The sequence below is a fragment of the Seriola lalandi genome, unplaced genomic scaffold, assembly GCF_002814215.2.
Source record: "Seriola lalandi dorsalis isolate HSWRI2012SDOR001 ecotype SW California unplaced genomic scaffold, Sedor1 jcf7180002054892, whole genome shotgun sequence".
In the NCBI taxonomy this organism is placed as follows: Eukaryota; Metazoa; Chordata; class Actinopteri; order Carangiformes; family Carangidae; genus Seriola; species Seriola lalandi.
Window position 1 is genome coordinate 619,316 of NW_019525444.1, and position 25,969 is coordinate 645,284.

The following is a 25,969-nucleotide window of genomic DNA, read 5'->3' on the forward strand; positions in this document are numbered from 1 at the left end:
CTTATGTTTTATAAGGGTTTGATCCTGAGCAGGCCGATGACAGAAAACACACACACACACACACATGCAGACTATGTTTTATGCTCAAAAAATAATGTTTTTCAATGACAAACCAGCATCCTTCACTTTATAATCAGGGGGCCAGGGGTCATAAAGTCAGATTATTTATCTTATTACTCAGTTTGTGCTTTGTAAACATTTCATCATATCCATTCCTCCTCTCACCTCGTACCTGTCACACTGCTCTGCATGTTCAGAGGAGCAATGCTGCACATGTTGTTTTCCTGGGGGACAACAGCTGATCGCATTAAACTGCAAAAACATGCAAAAGAAGAAAAGAAATTGTACTGGCTTCCTCTCTCAGTGTCTGTGCTTCACGTGAATCTTTGTTTTTTAAGTTGAGTGAGACATGCTTTGGTGTCAGGTGGTAGATTAAAGTGCTGCTTGTGTTTATGTTGCACAGGGAGATGCAGCTTGATGAATGTTACATGTGGAATAAAAAGACATGCTTTTGCAGCTTTGCTAGAAAATGAAAATACCACTCTGAAATAAAAGACTGGAAAAAAAAATAGTAAAAATAACTGAAAAAATTCTAAACATCTGTATCAGTCTTAGTCTCATTTTAATCTATTTGTTTTATTACAAGAGTGCAAGTTTTTAAATCCTTTATATGTATTCAGCCGAGTGAAACATAGAACAACGTGTTACCGAGAACCAGTGAGAGGAAAACAGAAGATGCACTTGAACATGAATTACACAGACTTTGAGTTTATCATGTTTTATTGAGAAAAAAAAAAAGACTACATTGGTCAACACAGTGGCAAGGTACTGTGAAGAAAGCATGTGGCATTATCTATGTCAGTATGATGGGTTCACCTACGAACATCAGTGGGTCTGTGCGGATCAATAAACAGTTTCATCAATCAGCTCCTCATCATACACTTACATCCTGTAAAGCAAATACATGGCAAAAAAAAAGTTTTCTTCTTCACGAAATAGTTAATACTTTGTTGATTTCAAACAATGACCCACCATATACACGTACATTGCAAATGTCTACCAGTAAAGTACATCTTTATTTTGCATAAACTGTGCATTGTTCACAGAATCTACATTAACAGTGGAACCATGAGTAAGGAAAAACATTCCCTTCATCAAAAGGTCATTTTACCCATATAAAATACATACCAGCAGTCAAATGAAAATCAGCGTTGGATCCACGGCTCAAAATGAGCACAGTGACCATCATGTTTAAAGGGGCACCTTCACAGAATGGACTTCTGTATATATATTTTATTTAAATATCTCTTACAAACTTACTGTATATAAATAGCCTTCTCATTTTAAACTGCGACGTACTGTTTTGCCCTTCGCTCAAATGACCGACTCTTTTCCCAACACGTCACTTTCCCTTCATTCTCACAACCTCTGTATATCACAATGCCTCTTTTAAAAAGAAAGACAAAAATAATTATGATAAAAATAGAAATAACAATGTATGTGTTTTTTGGCAAGTCAGGAAGACAGCCTGGCTTCTGGTCTGTTTCACCAGCATCAGGTCACTATCATTTACATCAGTATTCATTGACTGCAGCACAAACAAGCCTGAAAAGACCTTTTGACACTCAATCGTAAAGGGAGGGTTAACCCCAAAATGAAGATGCAGGTTTTACCTCCATATTCACACGTCAGTAAAAAAGTCTTTAGTTATTTATGGGACCATCAGACTCACAATAAACCCCAGTTGCTTTGTCTCAGCCTCGTATTCCACGTCCGGCTTCTTCAAATACACTACGTGCAAACATAAAAAGTCTCCCTTTGCACAGTAATGCATGTACTGTGTCGCCAAAGGACTCAGCAGGTGGGTCCAAATATCCATTATTATGTGTGATGATGTAAACAATGTTTTGAAGAAATTTGAATAAAAAGTTAAAAAGAAAACTGATTTTGGTTTTTACTCTTTTCATTCATTAGCCACACAACGTTTAGATTTAGGCTCAGGGGGGGCTGGAGTCAATCCCACTTGTCAGTACCTGTCAGTACTTCGGGAGAAGGCTGAGACAGGGTGTGTTGTGGTTTTCTATTTTTCATTTAAGTTTAAAATTATAATCCTTTTCCTTTTTATGAATGGCCAGCTCTCTACATCGCCGAACCTTCATTGCTAATGGCGAACTCCAACACTAACAATCTACACCGGATTGAGTTTGACAACCTTCGCACGAGGGATTCCCAGGAAACGATGTATGCATATAGTCCAGTGCAATCTCATCTCACTGGTAACTGTGGATTATTATTACACCTGTATGTTTGTAAGTTATACTTCTAATGCAAACGGAACATTTTCAACTGCTGCTGCTTCACATTAACGGTATTCAATTGACAAAACACGGGTTGGCTTTTGTTGTGAAGCAGCCAGCAGAAATGCATGTAATTTTTTTAAAGAGACATGATGGTGATTAGATGAATTATCACTTTAACACAAACACAGATGGGATGCATAACACTTTGAAACATTTTCTTTGTACTACAAAGTTTTTTCAGAATATCCTGTTTCTCCATGTGCTGGTTATGCAATGTCTCTCCATTGTGGCTGATGTGAAACATACACTGGCACAGTAGCACACACTTATGTTAGGAAACAATGGATCCCTCTAATAGAGCAGACTGGTACTGAGAGAGACTAGCATGCAGGCTGGTGAGATGTCAGGTTGGGGTGATATTGAGTGTGTTGCAGAGGTCCCATGTTGCATGATTCCCCCGAAGGCATGACAGCGGTGAAAATTCTCCTGCTCTGCGTCAGATGTTTGGCGCTGATCTGTCATTTGTGACAGTTGGCCTCAGCTTGACCGTGGCGAATGGATTCCCTCCTCTGCAGGGGGAGAAAACGGTCGAAATCATTTCAAATCCACCATCAAGTAATCGTCAGTCAACTCACACATATTGGGCTGTAACCTGTGAGTTTGTGTTAGTTGTGTTAGGTCACTCACCCTAGAAAAGGAGCCTTTGCAGTCCCATTGACTAAAGAAACCTGTTGTCAAAAACAGAAGAAAAGACCCTTGAAGATCCAGTGGACAAAGAGAATACACACACAACATTCAAAACACGCCACCACACACTACAGTCACCACAAACCCACACCCTCCCTCCAACTGTGAAGAAAGTCATTGTTGTCAGACTAGTTTGATAAGATTCCCCCCCCCCCCCCCCCCCCCATAGCCACAGTGCAGCTTTGACATGTACTTAAGATACAAACTCAGACCTCATCCAGTCTGGAATCTAGACAATCTAGAAAGGCTGGCAAGAGACACACTCGTCTTTTTCTCTCACCTCAGAACGATGATAATGTTATCGTCTCCACAGAGCCAAGTGAGCATGGGGAAGATAAAGTTGAGGGACAGACTTAAACTAAGATTTTTATCATTCATTCATTCAGCGTGCAGACACAAAATAACAGATGTAACTTGCTGCAGGAATCTTAATTGATTTCAGTGTATTTTTCAGATGCACATCTTTTTTAGTAGGAGCTCAGTTACAAAGCTTATTAGGAAGGTCTATGTTGCATTCATTATTATTGCACAAAAACATGCACTACCCTACTCTTCCAGTAGAGAGCAGACAACATCCAGAAGTCACCAAACATGCAGCCACAGTTAGGCTCAAAACACTCTTACTCCCTGAACTCAGCCTTTCAGGCAGCACTTCCTCCAGGGGTGAGTACTGTCTGCAACAAACTTACATTGCTTAGCAAACAATCCACAAATCATAAGCAAAACAATATATCAAATTTAGCTTCTGTTGATATCCTGACTGTAAAGGTATCAAAAATATTACTGTCTAATCATCATATCATTGTCTAAATTACTCAATAACAAAAACTATTAATCTTAAAAAACAAACATAATTTTCAAAATGAAAACATACTCAAACATTCTAAACCTGTCAAGACAAAAAAAAAAAAAAATCAATATTCATATCAGGATTAGTTGTGTTTTCACTGCAAGCAGACATATGGAATTAAAATCAAGACGTACAATTGAGCGTTGGCAGCAAGTTACATATCTACTGTACAGTACACACAGAGCTCAAAACCAGAATCTGATTTATTTTATATCTGTTTTACTATATGTAAAACATTACACCAAAGAAATATGTAATTTTTGGAAAAACATGTTAATTTTGTGGGAACTACAAAACACAGGTCACAGCTAACGTTAGCTAAAGATAATTCATCGACTTTTTCTGACCTGTTCCTGTGATTGAAAAGTCAGTTGTGATGCTCCAGTATTTTAGAGTTCGTTATACCACATACTCAGTGTAAGGCAACAAAATCTAATGATAAGAAGTAACAGCAGATAAACCAGTCTTGCTAAAACCTAACTAGCCTAGCTTAGATACAGAGTACAGTAACTAACAATGACTCTTTTTGTTCAGTGCTTTACAATTTATTTAGCAGACTTTGACTGAATAGTGGCTGAAACTGCAAACAATTTTCTCTTAATATCACTGTTCCTTGAATTACTGGTGTCACATCAAGCAATTAAATGTTTCCTGCTGAAAATGAGACGCCTCAATTTAGTGTCCAATCTATCAAATGTGTAAGGGAGGTATGAGCTCAATGCTACCTGAAAGCAAAATTCAGGGAACTCAAGTCCACAGAGCAACGGTGACAAGTTCCACCTTTCCCCCACAATCACGATACAAACCTAAAGAGCACAGTCAGCCCTCTGCCTTCACCTGGACAACTGTTTGAAGGCGGGGGGGGAAGGATTATTTTTGTGTGTGTGGCATTATTATAGTTTTTATTTACTCTGTGCTGCATTCAAAACTGATGTAAAATTGTGAAAAATATTAAAAATGCGATAAGATAAAGAAGTTTATATCATGGTGAAACCCTGAGCCAGCAGATACAAAGGACACTGAGTACAGACAGAGCAGCGAGGAAGGTGATGATGAGGGAGAAAGCAGAGTGCCTGGGCTTGTCTGCTGGCTGGACAGCTACTAGTTCATTTTCAATCAGCTGACACAGTGCAGGCACAAAATGAAATTGTGTCTGTACCCTCGTCCTTTATGCCGCCCTCTGTAACTCTCTCCTTTTCTTCCAATCTCTCTCTCCATTACTGAATAAAACCTGGCGTCTGTTTCTTTGTAATATTTTGGAGCCAGCAGCTCTGTGGTCTGTTTTATATTTTCCTCTTTGTCTCCATAGACTGCTTAAATCTGTATCAGCTGCAAAATTGCAAATAGGCTCCTACACATTTAAGGCTTGTATATCCTTTTGGGAAAAGATCATCTCAATAAATATAAAATATTTCCTCATACAGGTTAGAGGAATTGAGGTGTGTTTCTGACTCTGATCTGTTTTAAGGGTGTGGAGGCGATGACTATGCATCAAGGAGACATTGATATGACGTGATTAGTCAGACTAAACATCTAATATGTGTGATGGCATTTTGTGGTGTGTGGGCGTGGAGTGTGTGACAACTTAGGTTAGGCAGTGAAGATATTCTATCAGGGAAAATACCTTTTCTAGAGCATCTGACCCATTTCTAAGACACTTAAACATGGCAGCTGCCCACCACAAAGTCTTCTACTGTTAGTACCACTGAGTAGCTCTACTGTAGCCACCAGGGGCTAACACTAACAACAGCTGTTAAAAGAAAGAAGCTGTTAGTTTACTAGCTAATTGCTAACTTAGTTGTTGCCTGTTGCTTGGTGCCGAGCAAGTAAAGTACAGTACAGTTTTGCTGAAAACAGCTTCCTGCTGAGAAACCAATCAAAACCTGAGCTGAGGAAAACTTCAGATTCAAATTACACATACTCATACTAATTTGACCCATTGTTATTATGAAAAAATATCAATTATAGCAGCTTTAAAGTACATTTGTTGTTTAATGCTTGTAGGTACACTGTGTGTCATTATTTTAAAATATAAAGGAAGCCTTTGTTTTCAAAACAGCAAGCCAATCCCGTTCCATAAATCATATGTTTTTAAATATCCGGCGTGATTGTTTGTATTTCCTGGTACAGTACTTCCACATTACTAAAATGTATTATATAAATAAACAATGTGCAGCTACCTACAGCTGTAAGCGCTTCTTTCATCTGCAAACACCAACAGCACAGAATCTCACCTCCTCTTACTGGATAGTAAAACAGCTTTAAATAGTTTTCATGTTAGTATGTTACATGGCCAAACCCCCCCCCAAACATTAAATCCATGTTAAAGAGTTTGTTTTAGTTCTCTTTTGATTATCCCTCGTATGTCTTTCCTAAACAGCTTTTTGGCACACCATTTTGTTAAAAGGTTTATCTGGAAAACAGGAACTTTAATACCTAGAAGTTCTGCAACATCACATTATTAAACTGCGCACAGCACGCTCACACCATTTCCACCAGGCAATGATGCTTTATATCAAAGGAAACAGAAGAAATCAGACACACAAAGGATCTAATGTTGCTCTCTGCACTTAAGGAGACAGTTTCTTGGTTTAGTTCATTATGTGAGTGGAGAACAGTGAACAGGGATGGTATGTTCTGTCCTCCTGTGGCCTTACCTTACAACTTAAGTCGATAAAATAGGTGTGTTTTTCCAATTAAAAAAAAGAAAAAAAAAAAAGATCTTGTGCAGGTTTAATAAATACACCAGACCGCACCTGGCTGGCTTGTGCTCATGCAGGTCCTGGTACTAACCGTGTTCTGTGGTGAGGGCGTTGAGGAGACCATTGGGCTAGAGGGGGCGTCATCGCTGTAGTCTGGTGGGGGAATCAACACCGGCTCTTCCTCCTCCTGCTCTGGCAGACTGGCCACACTCAGACTACGCACTGGTGTTCCCAGATAGCTGCTAAGACATACGACATAAAGCTTCAGCTATCAAAACATCAGCCGTAGCTACATTATTGATTCACTTCCTGGCATGCCGTGATGTTTTCTTACCTATTTAATATCACTGGCTCAGTACAAGGTCTGCAGTACGATGAGGGAAACCAGCCCCGCCTAATGAGAAAGACACACACATCACATCAAAAACATCATAAAACATGACACTGCATGATACCATTACACAAATAACATCTACTCTGAAACAGCTCTAAGCTCTGTTAGCTTAGCTTAGCAAACAGACTGCAAAAGGAGGAAAGCCTGGCCCTGTCCAAAGGAAACAAAATACACCTATCAACGTGTCTAAGTCTCACTAATCAAGACTATATTTAGTTTCTTTAAGCCATACAAGAACATATTGTGGTTTTAAGGCAGTTTGATCCCAGACTATTACTTGGCCACGTGCTGTGACTTCTTGGAGTCTTTCAACTTGTTTTTGTTTTGTTTTCTTCCACAATTTTTTTAAAGGGATTTTGCCTTAGGGGTGCCAGTAGGTGGAATTTGTTACCTGTGGACAGAACCAGTAAAGCAACTAGTAGAATAAATCATAATTTTCTCTAGAGGAGACCTCTAAACCCAACTTTAGTAACCTTGTTGTCACTAACTTATGGTCACTGAAACTAACAGAATCTGGTGCAAAAATTTGAATACAGTTCGCAATAGTCAAAATTAGGCCAATACAGGTTGCTTGATTCCTGTCCTGCATAATGTCAGTGGTATTAGCATTAAGCAATGTCAGCTGGGACAGGTGGGTGGTTTTGCTCTGTTTTCAGTGACCATGTTATTTTCTGTAGTTTTCGTCTAAGATCACAGAGAGAAAGAAATCAGATGAACATCGGATGATGCACCTCAGTGTTCTTCAGCCTGGGTGGGTTGTGTGATAATATAATAATATGCCCAAAAATCTATTTCGCTAAAATGATGCATGTCTCTTTTGAATTATGTTCAGTTGCTGGACCTCATTCAATAACTGACTAAATAGAAGAGTCAGAGCAGAAGAACTGATACTGACGTTCCCCATTCTGCGTGCACACAACAGACTGCGAGAGATCTGTTTTTTCAAGGGCTCGTGGGTTACAATTGCCGAGAATCACGCCCACAGACAGCACACTTGAATCAGATGCACACATCAGACATAAAATATATAACAGACAGAGAGATTTTGTTCACTAAGACTCTGAAGTTGTCTCCAAGTCACGTCTAGCGAAAAAGATGGCTTATCAGACCAATGCACTGGATTTGTTGCTAAGAAACAGAACGTACTGTGATTTATCCCAACATGTACTCTTCCTGACAAACCGCCACTGACTGCATTAAAACCACTCTGACTCAAAAGGCCACTTAATGACACACACACACACACACACACACACACACACACACACACACACAGGGCGCAGATAAGGCTTGCAATTTGTTTTAAAGTGGGAATGAAAAACATTTGACACAATCTCTGTAAGCACTCCGTAATCCTTTCTCCAGCATTATGAGTCCTAATTGATCTACCGAGGAGTTGAAGACGGCTGTAATTACACTGGCAGCTCAGAGGCTACTTTACAGATTTATGCTGCTTCGGTTACATACACAAACATGACTTGTATACAAACAGCGCCTGAGAACATTTTTCCCTGTCTGCCGTCTGGAGGTGACACAGAGTCACTGCTGCCGAACAAAGGTGCAAATACACTCTTATAAAAAAAATCCTAGTTGACGTATTTATTTCAATCACTCATCATAATGTGTCGGCGGTAAAGAAAATCAAACATTTGTTCATTGTTGGGTGACATATAAAAGACCGGATGTCACTTGTCTGTGTGTGTGGTTGCACCTGGATTTTTTTTTTTGTTAGGCAGGGCAGAGAGAGGGAGACATCAAGCTTTACGACTGTCATGTCGAACATACCTGACATAGTCCGTGTTTCTAGACATGATGTATTAGCGCAGCAAAATATAAAGAAACACAGAGCAGAAACTAGTACTGCCACCTTAGTTATGTGAGAAATGCCTGTGTGTCAGTGCCGCTGCGTATTTGTTGAAATGAAAGTACATTTCGTCTTGTGGGTGTGCCAATGGTCATATTTAGTTGGTATTTAAATCGACTATCTGAGGGAGGGATTCCACAATCACACTTTCTATTCCACATTAAACTAATTTTTTTAACAAGTTATGTAAGACTCTAAAAAAAAAAAACATATATATCCTATCCAGCTCTTAAGGTTAAAGCATAGTCATATTTATATATTTTCGTTACTGTCAACAAATCCCATACTAAAACTAACAATGTGTTAGTCTGTACTCTCTGTGGCTCTCAGCCTTAAGCGCAGCGGCTCCCACTGAAGGCATGAACCTTTAAAAACAGGTCATGTAGTTTATGTCGAGGAGGAAACATTTGCTGTGGACTATTTTCAGAGGCGGATTAATACATATTTGGTGTGTGAGGAAGTAAACAAACTACACTGTGTGTGGTCATGGTAATAAAGGAACATGTCACTAACACTCATTTCATAATGCTTTGATGTAAATAAAGTAGAGCCATCGACACGTCCCTGTAATATATAAATATTTAGGTTGGACATAAGCAGAGTCAAAACTTACTGCCCCGTCTTCTCCAGCTCTCCGTACAGCCAGCCGTCCTTCTCATCCTGGATGAGCAGGTTGATGATGTCGCCATCGTCGAAGCTGAGGAGTGTGTCATTGTTGCCCGACGTGTGGGGAAAGATGGTCCTAACCCGGTGTTTCCTGCTCACATTGAGACCAGACGACTGGGATGTCGACCGGGACATACTGCCCTCTCCGAGACTGCCTTGGTCTGGGGGCAGCAGAGGTTCAGAAAAACAGAGATGTCATCATGTCAGATATCGGTCAAAACGAAGCAGTATTTTGACACTTTGGGAGAAAATGAGTGCGCTTTCTTGCAGCGAGTTAGATGAGGAGATTGATACCACTCTCATGTGTGTATGCTAAATATGAAGCTAGGGGGAAACAGCTAGCCTAGCTCTAGTACCAAAACATGGCTACCAACACCTCTAAAGTTCATATATCAACATGTTGTACCTCATTTGTTTAATGTGTACAAAAACTGAAGAGTAAAAATGACAATGCCCCATATTCTGTGTTCATAATAATGTGCTGAGGCTAGCTATTTCCCTGTTTCCAGTATTTGTGCTAAGCTAGGCTAACCAGCTGCAAGCTTACATATATGAGTGTTGTATTGATCTTCTCTTGTAACTTCCTGCCAGAAAGCGAATATGCATATTTCCCAACATGTAAATTCCTTATTCCTTTAAAGTCCAACACAATATTAATTTACAAGTGCCGCCATTTTGACTAAATGTGAAGGGAGTACAGCAGTAAAGCCTTAAAAAACATGGATCTTGTTGATCAATGACTGGACTGAAAGATGCCACAGTCATTCTATGGGAGACAGGTATATCTGTTTCAGAGCCGCCATCACTACCTGAGTTGTGGTCTGAGGACGAGGTGAGCGGAGATCTGGGCTCTGGGTTGAACATATTGGCTAGCGGACTTATCTGAGCCTTTAGCGGCGGCGCTGGAGGAGGCCCCACTGACTCCACGTTGTTCTGAAGAGAAAGCAAAGAACATGATTAACAGATGCGCTAATACGGCCGTGTGAGTTGGCAGTATTCAAATCATAACAAGTGTTTCCTGTTGAATGAACTCATGTGCGAGTCCTTATTGAGGCAATGATTTTAAACAGTCATTACTGAGATTGAAGCTTATTGTCTCCCTCCTACGCAGCAATAAACAGCCGTGGGTGAAAAAAAACATTCAGTGGACTTTAACAGACGGTGTCAACAGTACATGTAGGATTTCCCATGGCCGGGAGCCAGATAATGATAACCTGCCACTTCTCTCACAACGGCTTCAATCTGATACAGGAGAAATCAGTGTACCTTTGAAGGATAAACTACAAGCCACAACAAGACAAGATAAAACTCTCCAGGGCCTGTCTTTTCTTCAGGATTTGTGCCACTTATTTACGATCTGACAATTTCATCCCCAGCTTTTATTTTATCTGAGGCACCTTACACTAAGATAAGTATCTAAATAGATATAGGTTTCAAATGCAACAGGTCTCTCTTGAAAATGAAATTTTTGGAAATAATCCTTATCTCACAGAGGACACAGTTTTGATGGCAGTTACATGACGAGCTAAAACGCACCCTGTTGTAGCGCTCAACCAGCGGCGATTGTTCTGGCGTGGTAGCGAGCCCGCCTATCATAGTCGCCACCGTGTCCGGCACCTTGGTGATGTCGCTGCACTTTTCCTGCCAGCTGGGAAGCTTCATGGCCAGCATCTCTTTGGCCTGGAAACACAAGAGAAAGAGAGAGAGGGAGAGCAGGTGTTAAAGAATTCATAATGGAGGGGGGGGGTCTGACTGCGCAGGATGTTCATCTATGTCCACGCTTACTTTCTCATGGAAGTTGCTAATTTGATAGGAGAACATGCAGTGCTTGTCTGCCAGGAAACAGAAGCGTCTCTTCTCTTCCAGCAAGGCCTCTCTGCAGCCGTCAGCGATGAACTTCTGCATGTCCATCTGGCGTGATGAGATAGTCTCCATGTACTGCAGACAGGGTCACAGGACATTCAAGGAGGTCAGGGCACAGCATTAAGAACTAGTTCAGTTTCAGTTTCACAGTGATAGTAATATATTATATTGAGATTTTCCAAATTCGCTCAGTGCTTCACCAGGCTCATGAAAAGGCACTGTGCCTATATCAAATAAATTAATAAAATTGCTATAAAGAAATAATTTAAATAATACTTTAAAAAAGTAGAAATAATGAATAATAAATAAATGAAACAGAAATATAAATAAATAAATAATAAAAGATAATAACAGAAAAGAAAATTAAAAGAAAAAAATGTATGAAAAAGAAATTATAAGAATAGAAATGAAAAAATAATATTTTACATAAAATGACAAGAAAGAAGAAAAATAAATAAATAACAAAACAGAAATTATAGATAGATAATAATAATTTAATTAAATTAGATTTTTTCAGTATTTATTCTTTCTACTGACTCACTTTTAGTTTAGGTATTGGCATGGTAGTTATTAGGTATTGTTGTATATCTGTATATATTTCTAATCACATTAGCACTGGTTACTACTGAACACCTGTGTGTCATCACTTACCTAAACAAACTGTTGTTTTTTACCTTTTCATGAGCTCGATCAAGTGCTGTGTAATTGTGTTGCTCTGACGAGTGTTAATAAAACACCCTTGACCACATTTTTACTGGCTGCGATTTATGTTTTCTGAGTGCATGTTCACGTTGCAGCTGCCAAAGCCTCAAGCTGCAGTACAAGCTTTTATACCTCCGTTTTTTGTTTTTTTTCTCTCTCTCTTTGGCAACAAAAATGAATTTAGTAGAACAGGGTGACTCAAGCACAGCAATCAAAGTCTCTACACTTTGCAACAAGTTTATTTGGGTGTCTTGCTGCTCATGGATCGATCTCAGCGCAGTGGGAAACCGAATCAGAGTGCTGAAAGACACACCTTCCCCACAGAGCGCCTGAGATTGACTCTGTCTGTCATGCAGATGCAAATGGTCGGCTGGACCTGACATGACGCATATCAAACTCTGTAAAAATGACTTTTCAACCTCCCCTCCATCCTTTTATTCTACACCCACCCTGCGGATGTATCTCATTTTCCCCAGGTTGTCATGGTGATGGTAAAGCAGCCTGTCTCTAAGAGCAGAGACCCTCGTTTTCTACTGCCTGGTCTCATTTTCTGTCTCTTCCTCTCTCTCTCTCTCTCTCTGCAATATCCCGTTAGACGCCGAATCAAAGCTCTTCCTCTCCTATTTTCACAGCGAACAATCACCCGGGCTCTGAGCGAGAGGTGGGAGGGCACACACACAGGACTCGGCTATCATTGGCAGCTCTACAGATGATGATTAGAGCGCTGGGCAGTTAGCCTCGTCTCCCTTGTAGTTCACCGGTGTCATTTTTATCAGATGATGAAAAAGCCACTTCTTGGGGGGAGGAGGGGCCCCAGTTTCAGCTCACCATGAGAGCCAGGCTCAGGCTGCTGTAAGCTCCACCCAGATAAGACGACTTATCGTGAATGTGTCTTTTAATAGTGCGAGGATAAACAGGAGGCTGACGCTGATTTTAGCAGTAGAGGAAAAACATCCCTGTTACAACCTGCGGTAACTTCTTGACTTTTCAATTAAAAGGCTTTGTTTAAGAATTCACCCGAAACAAGCCAGGCTTACACACCATCCATCATCAATGTGAGGCCATAAAAACAGTCGATAAATTAAACCAAGAGACGGACGGGAGTAATTGCTCAGGCTGTGCAGTCCCGCCTTCATCTCACCACATTGATTTACAAAGCAAATCGCTGTCTGAAGTGTTAAGACTGCTTGTTGGTCGCGGACAACAAGATGTAAACACCCCCAACAATGTGCAACACTCAGGAAGAAATATACTGCAGGGACTCACGGGGACACTGCACAGCTTAAAACAAACCCACATCATCAAAGCAATGTCAATCCAGACTAGCAAAACTTCAAAGTCATGTTTGTGTACCTCTGTTCACTCAGCAGTGACATTTGTTTTGGCTGTGTTTGTCATTTCAGAGTGATTTCAAGAGATTAGATTTTTATGAGAACACACTGCTGTTGATCCACAAATGCTTGCAAATAGTTGTAAACAGATTCTTTGTCCTGTTGCTCATTTAATTTAACTCTTTGCTAGAATGCACACTGTTGCGCCACAGACAGCGCAGAGATCAAATAATGAACCTGATATCAGCATCAGCAACACGACCACGCCGGGGTTAGACATCACAGGATCATATTCATTCACACGCTGCGGCTCAAACCGGCAGCAACCAGAACGGCACTGAGTCAAAAATGTGAGCTTTGATATCCATATGATGTATAGATTTATTAGTAAATATGCAGAGATGGAAGAGATTTGAGGAAACTGTTTTGAAAAATTGGTATACATGACGATTTAGGCCGAGGAGTGTTTTGTAGAATAAAAAGAACAAAACAAAGAAAGGCATTATGCAAAATTGCATATAAGGAAACCAGAATCAACCACAAACTTTATCTTGAAGATGATCAGATGGTGGATAAGAGCTTTAATTTGGATGGATTTTTAACATAAGATACCAAAGAAGGGACAAAAAAAATCAAACGTGAGTGCGGATTTCTCTAAATGAACAGTTTACTTAGTGCTGTGAGGAACTTCTTTTGAATGTCGCTCTTAAGAGTCCCACGTGGGCAGAGGACTGTACATACCTCATATCTAAAATGATTTTTGGGAGAATTGGATTTTCCTAAGTGCTGCTGCCCAGCTAGCTCTGATTTGGCATATTAAAAAAAAAAATGCAGCTTCCTCACTGTATGTCTCTGAATGATAAAACTAAATCTAGTTACAGTGAAGATACAAGTCTGTCTGTAACCTCTGACTTTTTACGATAAACCAGAAACAGAAAAAATACATACTCGCCAACACTTGTGCAAATTTGGGTGTGTGAGCGTTCAATATAAAAACGCAATCATCCGTCTGTAGCTGAGCACACAGAGCTGAGGAATAATGGTCTTATTCTCCCGCAGGTAAACACAGACAATCTGCAAACAGCTTTAGGCGTGGTGGCACCTTTGATGGTTTTAGTCACTCGTGTAAAAGAACTTTTAAAATGACATTTTCTTCCCTTGTGAGCGTAAAGATCTCAGGACACTTAGAGGGTATGTAGTGGTCGAACACACATCTTAATGTCTGTCATCAGTGATGTAATGCCCTCACATAATATTCATTTCAAACACAACTGGAAAGCAAAAGCAACTTCATCTTATATAAAAGCCTGTACCTTCGCTCGCACCTCCTTCTTAACGTTGGTATGTGAACATCATGAGAACTAACTTGGCCACTTTATCTTGTCTTATCTTATCTGATCTGATCACGGACATGAGAGCGTGAGCGTGTTACAGTGCCATGCTTGAAAAGCCACACAAAGTATTAGACAAGTGCATGCTATGCTCTGCAGGAAGGGAAAAGGTTGGAGTCGGTGCATAGTTTCAGTCACTCACCTCGTTCTCTTTGATCTCATACTTGGATGAGTGCTTTCCCTGGCTTTTCCTCCTGAGCTTCTTCAGGTCTGTCTGAGTGCGCTCCAGGGAGTCCTGCTTCAGCTTGTGCTCTGACTGATAGCGCTTGAACGTGGCCTGCACCAGACGTTTCACAGGGAGGGAAGATGATGCAGATTTGCAGTTTTCATTATAGAAACATTGCTCAATTGCAGAGAGGTTAAAATAATCAATCAACCAACAGGAGGAGAAACCCTGGTCAGAAAATGCATAAGTGGTTAAACTGATGACTAAAACCTAAGAAGTGTTGATTCCTCTCTTTGAGGTTTTATTCCATGTTTCTGCCTCCAGAGATTTGCCTACATGAAATATGTTTGCATAAAAACTCTCATTAATAGAGGGAGGACGGGCTGGCGGATGCTTTGCACTGATGAATAGAGGTAAACTGCATGTGGTGACACTTACATTCATGTATTTCACATCCATCTCTGTCTTCTTTTCCAGCTCAATGATAATCTCACTGTGAAACCTCTTGAACTGCAGAGAGAGAGAACACACACACACACCTCGTATTCGTTGCAACATACATCATCCTCCATGCGCGCTGTTCCAAAAACAACGTACAGTTCAGTCACATGGCTCGTCGCGATAAGAGCGGAGTGACCTGCTGGAATGTATGATAATGGGTTTCTGCGAGGATGAGATTCCTCCCACTAGAGATGCCTTATCAGCCTGTTGAGGTTAAAGATTTACAACTTTTTTCCTGTCCAGATAAATTACAATTGGTCCTGCAAGTAATAAGGAAACTTACGGAAATGACTGGAAGTTTCTCATCCACACAGCATGTTATTATTTGCATTTTAGGACTTTTGCACAAAGTTTTTCTTATATCAGACTGAGTGTTAAGATTCAGCTTTAGCCATATTCAAACTGGTGACGCTTGACTTCCATTTACTTTCGGGAATCTGAGGCATTTCACCCCCGAGGCAGCGGGGCCAGAAATGAATCTGTGGCTTTTCCACTCTTGTCAAACTTTTCTTTACAGCTTTTGTTACAACAATTTCAAACTGTTAAAAATGAGGGGAATGAGCTCAAAAGGTTGAAGGGGTCACGTGTCCAGAGACGAGAGTGAAACAAATGGCCATTCTCTGTCTATTATGTGAAGATAAGCGGAGCATTGGTGGCCACAGGGTACTTCTAGGAATGACAAATGGTTCCTCCGCGAGGCTCAACAGGTGACCTGTCAATGCACTGAATTACTTAATGACATAATGGAAGCTGAGAGGAGGTTGCTGAACTGCTGTGATTTTTATTGTCAACGAATCCAATGAAAAGTCAAAAACCTACAATTTATTAGTCCATTTCTCAATACTTTCCCCAGGCTACAAAAGCCATCCACTTCCTCTGAAGATGTAAATCTTTAAAAACTGGTCAGAAATTGATAGTTTCATGTTGTAAAAAGGCTCAATAGTTTTTCTACAGCATCTGGCGCTGTACTGCCACTAAACCGTATTCAGACATTAGTAAATGTTGCGTTTGTCGGTGTTGGATTTGGTGTGTTCCTAAGTATTTACAGCAGTAGGAGGCTGGTGTGTGTGGGATCGACTCAAAATAAATTACAGTGGCCGTGTTCATAGTAATAAATGAACATGTCACCAAGTAGAACTGTGTGACTCACTGATACTGTATGTTTTTCTAATAGTTTCTGGACAGCAGTGGAGCTCTATAACACAGAGGAATAAGCTATATATATAAGCTGTGGCTACACAGATGAAACCTGTTCGTGGGATCAATTCATTATTGGTAATTATTACCAGTCAGAGCCTTTAAGGCTACTTACGTTTTCCTCAAGTTCATCATGGACCTTCCTGTGGGCGTCTGCGATCTCCATTAGAACCACACCTACGAAGACATCAGGGACAACCTTTAGTTTATCAGAGAGGGTTACAAAAGAAAGAGGAACTTTGGGTTTGTATTGTGACCAGGGTCAAGAGGAGTTCTAATGTAAGAAGTTGATATTTTGGGAAACAGGGAAGACGATATGCCGTTTTTACTCTTTGATTTTTAAACAAACGAGATAAAACATGTTAATTAGTGAGCTGGTATGTGGTTTAACTGTTTCCCCTGTTTCGTCTTTGTGCTACGCTAAGCTAACCAGCTGTTTAATGTAGCTTCATATTTACCCAGACATCCAACTCTCAGCTCTCTTAGCTGATATGCATATTCCCAAAACTCACTTCTCAAACTTCTCCTTTAAGCACAGTCGGTGACAGAGAACACGTGGACACCAGAGACCAAGCATCCGAAATCAGTGTGTAACTAGATGCAGATTCAGCAGGAGATGTAGTTTATAATAACTTGTTGAAAACCAGCAACAACAAACACAAATTTCCTGTATAAACACGACCTCCTTTTCATCAGGCCTTACATACATCTTTACAGTCCACATTTTACAGATGACTTATCGCCTTTCAATATTTGAACAGCTGTCAATAAGTAATCTCTATGAAACGTTCTGGTATTGTGTGGACGGATACAGAACAGTCTCCATTCACAGACAGGCTTCAGTGTAGATAGAGCAGCATATGACATGAGACAATGGCAGTGGGTCAATACTGTAAACAGAAGTGGACAATTGTAGCTAAGCAGTTTATAGTGCTACCTCTATCACAATGGGGTGAAATCTAGACTCAAGGTTTACTATAGGACACAGTGTTCTGGTGAAACCTGTAAAAACAGTACGGGACAGCATATCTGGACATGTGACGGTGTCACTGTGAGGAGAACGGGCAGGCGTGAACAACCTACATGGATTTCATCACCTTCAGACGAAAGCAAAGAAACGCACAGGTGTCAGGTGTCAGGTTCACTTTGTGATTTTTTTTTTTTTTAGGTGAAAATCAGGACCCTGCACCTAAACATGAACACCCAGACACCCGGCACCTGACATTCCTCCCTGTTCGCCTCCGGTCAAAGCAAACAAACGTAATAACCCAGTGATGCAGAGCTGGACTTCTGCGATCCAGCAGGCAGCGTCCAGCTACAACAACATTGCCCTCTGAAGGTCACCAGAACGTACTGGTAAATGCTGCCTTTGTCCTTCGACGGGGAGGGGTGGCGCTGGGCGCTGGGCTGTTTGTACAGCCCCAACAACAGGCTGCGCGGGGTGGAAGGGGGAGGCTGAGAAAGGCCAGGACGGGGTTTAAAGAGGCCGTTGTATACCTGCAGGTTTCACCTTTGGGGTTAACAAGGTGTAAACGCATGACTGAGGGATGGTAAATGCTACAGAGAGATTTCAGCGACTGAAGATAAATATGGACTGTAAGACGCAATCTGTCACATGAACAGCTGAAGAGGGTGAATTGCAGTTGAGAGAGACAAGGTACAATGTTGTAAAGAAGTCCATGGAAATAAAGCTGAGGTGTAAAATGTAAATCATTGATTTTATCTAGCTGAAGTGTGAATAAAAGACTAAGGAGACGATGTACCTGGCTACACAATGTTTTAAACATCCACTGGTAATTCAAGTTCATCAACAACACGGGGCGACTTTTTCTCACTCTGTCTTATCTCCTATCTCGGGCTGTTGAGGATTTAAAGTACCAAGATAATCTAATCTCAACTCAACAGTTTCAAATACACAACGCCATGTTTACACGCATTTCTACACAGACTGGTACAAGGTTGATAAAAACACATGTGGAAAACTACACCACCCATGATTCACTCATATAACTTATGATTCATTATTACGAATGCTCTCCTCCACTTGTCTATCCAGCACGTAATGTAGATACTGTAGCTCACGTTGAGAAAATGACTTTTGACCGTTCAATTCAACACATGTTGCTTGCCAGTGTGTGTGTGTGTGTGTATGTGTGTGTGTGTGTGTGTGTGTGTGTGTGTGTTATGCTCAGGATAAACAGCAGAGGGAAAAACTGGTCCTGTTATGATCATGCACTTGTATGTGTTCTTTGCGCCACCAGTATCAAATGCCATTTTTTTCTTTACAAGGCGGCTGATAAGACGGAGGGCGACGCCTTCCACATTGTCAACAGGTGACGTGATTTATGAGCTGGCACTGCCCTGTGGCAAGACATCCCCTGCCCATTTGGTACTTGATAAGGAAACTGTGCAATATGAGGTGACGTTGGCGGAGCAACCAATTACCGCTGACGCGTTGGCACCTTTTTTTCTGGCTCACCTTTATTTCACCACTTTATCCGACTGACAATCCCTCCTCCATTTGCCAAGTGCAAACAACATCTGAGTTAGGGCTGAACTTTGCTGCGACCATCGGTCATCGGCTTGTGGCAGCGTTTCATCACTGAGATGCATCACTGGGTTTGTCTAGGCAGGCTCGCAGTGTGTGTGATGAAACACGGCCACCTCCTGTGTGACTCAGGATTGAAGAGTATGTCACTGCAGGTGGGGAGAGGTTGTGTTTGGAGGTTGCCATAGATATGCTACTCCCTCCTCGTAATCATGATGATGTCGCTGCGCTCGATACTAACACCGCTGCGGTGGAAACACTTGGAGTGGTGACTGTGATTAAACTCCAGTCGGACTCATTGTTTCTCACAACACTGGCTGCTCCAAGAGGATTCAGACCTTAGTAACTCTGCTGTCATCCATTGTGAGGTCAAGGAAAATCCTGTCATCTGACTCCCAGTTTTAATTAATGTCATCTTGTTGAACCAAACAAACTGAATCTTACAACTAGGACACTTTTACAAAGTCATTGCTAAAAACAACCAACCACCAACCACCACCACCGACCACCGACCACTGCACAGAGCGTGATATTACTGAAAGCTCCGGATGAGCTTATAAACGTTCCCTGAGATAAGCTTGTTTTGTCAACCGGAGCAGGGACAGGACGTTCACAAAGTATATCGACACCGACACGACAAACTCCATCTACTGATGAGGATCATGTGACGTGGTTGAAAGTTCAGTAATAGCAAAATTAAAGGACACTGAGGTCAGGTGACACAAACATAACAATGTAGACGGCTAACTAGGCCTCCAACTATTCGACTGACGAAATAATCACCTTGTCTTTAAAATGTCAATAAGGTGAAATAATAACCATTTCAATTTTTTTACTTCAACCAATTGATTATGAAACTGGTTTCTGATGATCTATTACCTTCAGCTCTACACTCAAAAACTAAAAGACTTGTGTGCAGACAAATGTACGTGCTCGCCAGCCTTGAGTATTCAGTATGAGCATCTACTGTCATTCAGCATGTCTACTGTGTTCACAACAGATCAATAGCTGTGACAGCTTCCTTAACATAGAGTGATGACCTGCAGTTACACACAGCACACAACATTATTTATTACTCCAGCACATAAAAGTAACTGCAGCCCCGAGCATCAATAATAAATCTATATTTACTTAACAGAGCAAACTAAAAGGCAAACCTCAAATAACCGCAAACTGCATGTGTGTGCGTCATATGTTGCTCACGCGAAGAAGAAGAAGAAGTTGGTTTGAAGTTCTTAAAGACAGTTACTCCCACTAAATACTGGTTGAAATCTTTAATAGCCAATAAGTGACTTGAGACTCTGTGTGGGCACGGGAGCGCTCAAAAAGAATCATGGGATATTTTTGTGAAATGACTGGAGTGTGACGGCGTTTTAGAGGCTCCAACTTCATGGTCCATTGAGCGGTAAGTGGATCTCTGGTCCCTTCACAGGTCCCTTGGAGGAAACTACCGGTGGACTGGAGAACCTTTAGTTTAATAGCGGCTGCAGAACGAGGTTGTTTGAGGTCTGGGATCATTACAGAGTCGTGGAGTGTGACGGCAGAGGAGTCATAACTGACTCAACCATGAGTAGAGTCTTTGAAAAACAGCCTCCCCCCCTCCTTTATTTTACTCATTTTCAGCTGTCTCACCAGCAGTCTGGTTTGGGAGAACAATCGTGTCTGTGTGGTTGACCCTGATATTTTAAGTGTGTAACATCCTACGTCCAGATACATTTACGTCATTAACGCCATATCGGCTGTCACCGCGCAGAGACACACACACATCCTGACAAGATATAACACATGTAAGAACATAGGTAATATAGGTGAGCTGTAGAGGTGCTTTTTAACCTTTAAGACAGAACCAGATTTGCGTTTTCCACCTGTTCCCGGTCTTTAAACTAAGCTACGTTAACCGTCTCCTGGCTGCGGTTTCAGCGTTTACAGGCAGGTATGAGAATGGTATTGATCGTCTCATCTAATGCCCAATTTTTTCTTTAATGAAACTTTGGGAGATGTCGCATGTCATTGCTCCGATCAGCCTAAGGTGGACACTGCTAAAATGACATATTATGTCATACACATCATTTCGGATGTTGAGAATGAGAATTTTTCAAAAAGAAAAGCGCTTTTAACGCTTTTAAACACAACTGGCTCTAAATGAATGAAAGTTTATTTTCTGTGTCTTTATTAAACCGCTTATGGTTCCTTGACGCTGCTGGTGATGTTGTGTCTGTCACAAACTCTTATTAACCATAACTTCAACCTCCCTTCAGACTAAATGAAACCAGTCACAGCAGCTATCGGGGGGGAAACACTCAACAAATCCTCTTTCTCTGGGGAGAGAGAGAGAAAAAAAAATCGCTCTGGTCGACATTACCATTTCTCTCCTGCTGTCAGTGTACTTCAATATTTCAAAAAACAATTTCGACTAAAGCTTGACAAACAGTTCAGAGACAAGGTGGAAGGGGTGGAGTTCGAGCTATTTATTCTCCAGTAACATTTTCAGTCCTTCAATACCTGCTGCTTTTCAGAGTGGAATAGCAACTCCCTGTGGAGTCCAGTCATGCACTCATACACAGGAAGTTTCTAATTGTACACCCACTTAAACATTTAAATATACAGTGTGATGTATGGCATGACAACTACACCGCCATGGTTCTTCTTCCTAGACGGATGGCAACATTAAAGTGATCTATGATGTAAAGCTATAAACATGTGTGATTCCACAGATAGTGGCTTTAAAGACTGTGTGACTTTTGCTGAACTGCGGGCACCGTGGCCTCAAGTAAATGTTAATGGCGCATTCAATTTTTATTCCTTTAATGAGATTTCTTGGCTCCCTTACAGTTGCTGTGAATATATCATCATTAGGCAACCTGACCGAGAGCAAGTGGGATGGGTTGACAAGCTAGAAACAGCAAACACGTCTCCTCATTAAGAATGGTCTGTTTATCTCTTGTTATACTTTTGGGATAAAAGTAAAATGTTGCTAAAAATGTCGTGTAACAGCAGCAAGTGGAGAAGAGCAATAAAGTGAGCAAACTGACTCGGTAATGTCAGTTACGCAGCAATATCTTATTCCTACGTTAGCTAACATTAGCTAACATTAGCCACAGCTGTTAATGTAACGTTGGTTAAGTACCAATAGCAAAACATCCAAATAACTCCTTTAACTTTAAGACAAAGATTGTGTTCTTTCTTCTTCTAAAGTTACATGGTGCCACTTTAATATTTGACATAATTGGTACCACAGCTAATTGGTACAACCATAAATCCTGTAAAAGTCAGTGTTGCCCCTTATTTCCACACAGCCTGAGCCTCCCCTTGGCCTCCGCAGACTGACAGTAAAGACCTGCGGTGGGTTTGGTGAGGCACATGGAGGAACAGGGGGATGAGCCTGGATCACTGGTGGGAAGATAGTCCCCTCTGTCTGTCTGTTTGTTCAGCGTGTTTGCTACTCCTCTCACTGCAATGTGTGAGAGAATTCACACTGTCTCGCTGTCATCTACTCCAGGCAGTCAAAGACCGGCTGCCAATCCATGTGTCTTTTTTTCTAGAGGCCATTTTGAGGCTTTTCTATATTGGGTTGCATTCTTATAGTTAGGGTCAAATAAGACTGTGCAATGTAAAGTTTTCCTTTCTGCAATATTTCAGTGGTCGATTTTGTTGTTTCACTTTGACGGTACACATTCAGCTGCAGGCACATGCACACGCTCACACTCATATAAGCAGACATAAAATATCTACTCACACCCCAGCATGGCTGCAGTGAACAGAAAAAGAGACAAAGGCACAGAGAGAGCCTTTTATAATGGTATTTCAATGTTAAAGCTGTTATCCTCAACTTCCCGCATGTTAAAAATCTGTCAAAGATGACGGAGCACCTGGTGTGGCGTTGCACCTTGTTGTTTTTGGTATGCAGCGAAAATGTCACCTGCCAACCACGCAAACACGAACATATCATTTAATGAAGCGATGAAATACGGGCATGTTAACTGACAGGTGTGACCTGACAAACTCGACCAACGTTTCGTAACGGACGGGTAAGGAGAGTGTCTCCAGTCACAGTGAATGTTTCACTGCACAGATAAAAAATAATCTTAATTTCTAAATACGAGAGAGAAGATTTCTGTGTTTGCATCGCTAACTTGGAGAGAGAGAGAGAGAGGTTCCATACTTCCTGTTGCGTAACATAATCAGCGATAAGAAAGGTTTTTAAAATAGATATAACATCTGTGTCTATATATCAAAGCGTGCTCAGTTACATTTCATTCTAGGAAACTGTCCACTAGCATTATGAAACATATCCTTCATAGTTTCCTTTTCTGACACTGCTACTGCTGTGATGATCAACTCTGCTGCTTTGATGCTTTGCTAACTTCCTTATTCCTTTATTAACACATCCACCAAATGTGACAGACACACCTAATCTTGTCTCTTTCATGCAGTGACAGCTCAGTGAAAATCACTGCACCTCGTCTGACATTCCATCAAAATGTGTTTTTAACTTGAAGTAATGCAAACGCCATGTGAAAGAAGAGAGCTCAGTTAGAAAAATACCGGCAGAAAAATAAACCCACTGCTTTTTTTCTTTTCTTTTCAAAGCCATGCATCATGATGTAAAATCTACGTATATTCACAGTGGTCGCCAAGACCACGGGGAAAAATGACAGAACATTATCTTTCCATTTTAACTTCCCTGCTCTGATTCCTCGCCTGTCACATCAAGCTGAGCTTACATGAGGCCAATTTGTAGACCCCAGCAGGAAGAAGTGACGCAGCAGAATATACAGAAAACCACTTGATGAATTGTAATTGCACTGAATTAGGACCCTTGGACAAAATGGGTCAGCTCCAAATTTTAGAACTAATAGAATAATGGGAGATGAGTCACAGGATGGATGCACAACAACCTGTGCAAGCTTGATGGCAGCCTCAGAGAGGAGAGAGAGGAGAGGCCGCACTTAAGTCGGAGGGAGAGGCAGACAGCAGATAATAATGAATTTCTGCCGCTACTGTGCCACGAGGGTTCAATCAGTGTTATTTCCAGATGTTTGCATTTAATTGATTCGCATTTTTGGATGACGGCTGCACGCAAGGCAATATATGTCACCATGATGAAGGTGCATAGAAGGGGCTTTTTGTAATGGTGCCGATGTTCAAGGATGTTTGGGTGAAATGAGGGCGGTGATTTAAGTGAAAAAGTCACTTTCATCATTTCATGGTGACTTAAAAGAATCAGTTGGACATGAGAAGATCAATACCATTTCCAAGTCTGTATGATACTTATGGTAGAAGGCTACAGCTAGCATCCAGTTAGCTTTGTTTAGCAAAGGTGAGAAACTTTGGCTACTAGCACCTCTAAACCTCACTAATGAACTAATTAATTGTTTAATTTGTATGAAATGACATGTTTAGTTTTACAGGGGATCATTTCTTAGCTGTGGGCAGTGACTTCTTGGAGTCTTGTTGTGGTTGCCAGGAAACCTTCAAGAAATAGCCTATAACACTCCTGTAAGACCACAGTTTTACACAGTTTTATACTTTGGTTTTGTATATAAAAAATGATAGAAACATAACGTGTTAATCAGTGAGCTTCAGGTGGATTTTGCAGCCTTCAGACAGAGAAAGCCGGCTAGCTGTTCCTCCCTATTACCTTATATTAGCCTTATAGCTTATATCACACAATGACGTGGGAGTGGGTTTGATCTTCTTGACAAGCGAATAAGTGTATATCTGTAATAATGATCTTTTTCTAGTTTTCACCACAGAGACATTCTAGCACAGATACCAGGCAGACCCCCCCCCCCCCCCCCCCCGAGACTTGGCTCACTGTAGGTAGATTCAACATGGGTTGGTGTGAAACTCACCAAGCTCTCTGGAGACCGGAGACACGATGGCATTCTCTCCAATCCTTGCGACCGCATCGTAATAGGCCTTTCCAGCAAGAGTCATGGCTGCGTGGGGGAGACAGACAAACATCATCAAGTCACTTGCTGGTGTGTTTTAGTGAAATGCATGCAAGAGGACTTTTGACAAACTAAAGCAGTATCAGTGTCGGTGAGGGTGAGAACTGTGTTTACCTGTGACTGATTTCTCATAGCTCTTCCCAAGGTTGACCAGGTTTCTCAGGCCTGGGTTGAACTGCTCCATCACATTCTGGGACGAAGAGCAGAGATAAAGTGTGTGGAGGGAAGCAGCGACCACAGCTTCTCCTGATACAATAACTTCGCTTACTCACAAACATCTCTAATTTCTTCTTTTTCTTTTTTCTTTTTTTTAAGGGCCTAACCGTGAATAATAAAGATCATGAGGCTATTTTTGATGGAGTGGGTGTAGAGAAGAAATACATGAAAACAAGTGCAAGTGTTTGTGCAGTTGCTCTATAAATATCACCATGTGAGAACAATAAAGCTTTCAATTTTTAACTTGACCCCTTACGTATACTTTACAACTCCCTCAAAAGAGCGAAGTCCCACACAAAGTCGCAGTTATTTGCAGCATTGAACCTCATCACACTCGCCCTCCCACCCACCCCGTCTCGCCCTCTCTCTTTTTCTATTGAAATGCCTCAACAATCAAGTGCTGTTCACCTCCCTGTCTCTATTCCCCTGGCACGCCCTCAACAGAACAATGGAGGGGCAGGTATGACTTTACACGGAGAAAAGAACAGAGCGGAGGAGAAAGAAAAAAGAAAAGGAAACGGGTTCCTTGTTTTCTTTTCTCTCCCTCTCTCTTGCCCTCCCAGCTGAAACTGTGGCA

At 41.2% G+C, this 25,969-nt stretch overlaps 1 protein-coding gene across 3 annotated transcripts in view; it reads right to left on the reverse strand.

Moving 5' to 3' along the window:
* Positions 1-762: 762 nt before the first annotated feature.
* baiap2l1a (BAR/IMD domain containing adaptor protein 2 like 1a) overlaps positions 763-25,969 on the reverse strand; it is a 26,179-nt gene continuing 972 nt past the window's right edge. The window contains exons 2-14 of one of the 3 annotated variants that reach the window (XM_023429312.2): positions 25,291-25,366; positions 25,078-25,164; positions 16,790-16,851; positions 15,415-15,486; positions 14,953-15,087; positions 11,309-11,461; positions 11,060-11,203; positions 10,333-10,456; positions 9,471-9,684; positions 6,934-6,993; positions 6,691-6,838; positions 2,988-3,028; positions 763-2,869 (exon numbers count right to left, since the gene is read on the reverse strand). In XM_023429312.2, coding sequence (XP_023285080.1) covers positions 2,797-2,869; positions 2,988-3,028; positions 6,691-6,838; positions 6,934-6,993; positions 9,471-9,684; positions 10,333-10,456; positions 11,060-11,203; positions 11,309-11,461; positions 14,953-15,087; positions 15,415-15,486; positions 16,790-16,851; positions 25,078-25,164; positions 25,291-25,366 — 1,389 coding nt within the window. In that variant the 3' untranslated portion in view covers positions 763-2,796. Of the gene's footprint in view, positions 2,870-2,987; positions 3,029-6,690; positions 6,842-6,933; positions 6,994-9,470; positions 9,685-10,332; positions 10,457-11,059; positions 11,204-11,308; positions 11,462-14,952; positions 15,088-15,414; positions 15,487-16,789; positions 16,852-25,077; positions 25,165-25,290; positions 25,367-25,969 lie in introns of all 3 variants that reach the window. The other 2 variants (XM_023429311.2, XM_023429313.2) reach the window with 2 other exon arrangements.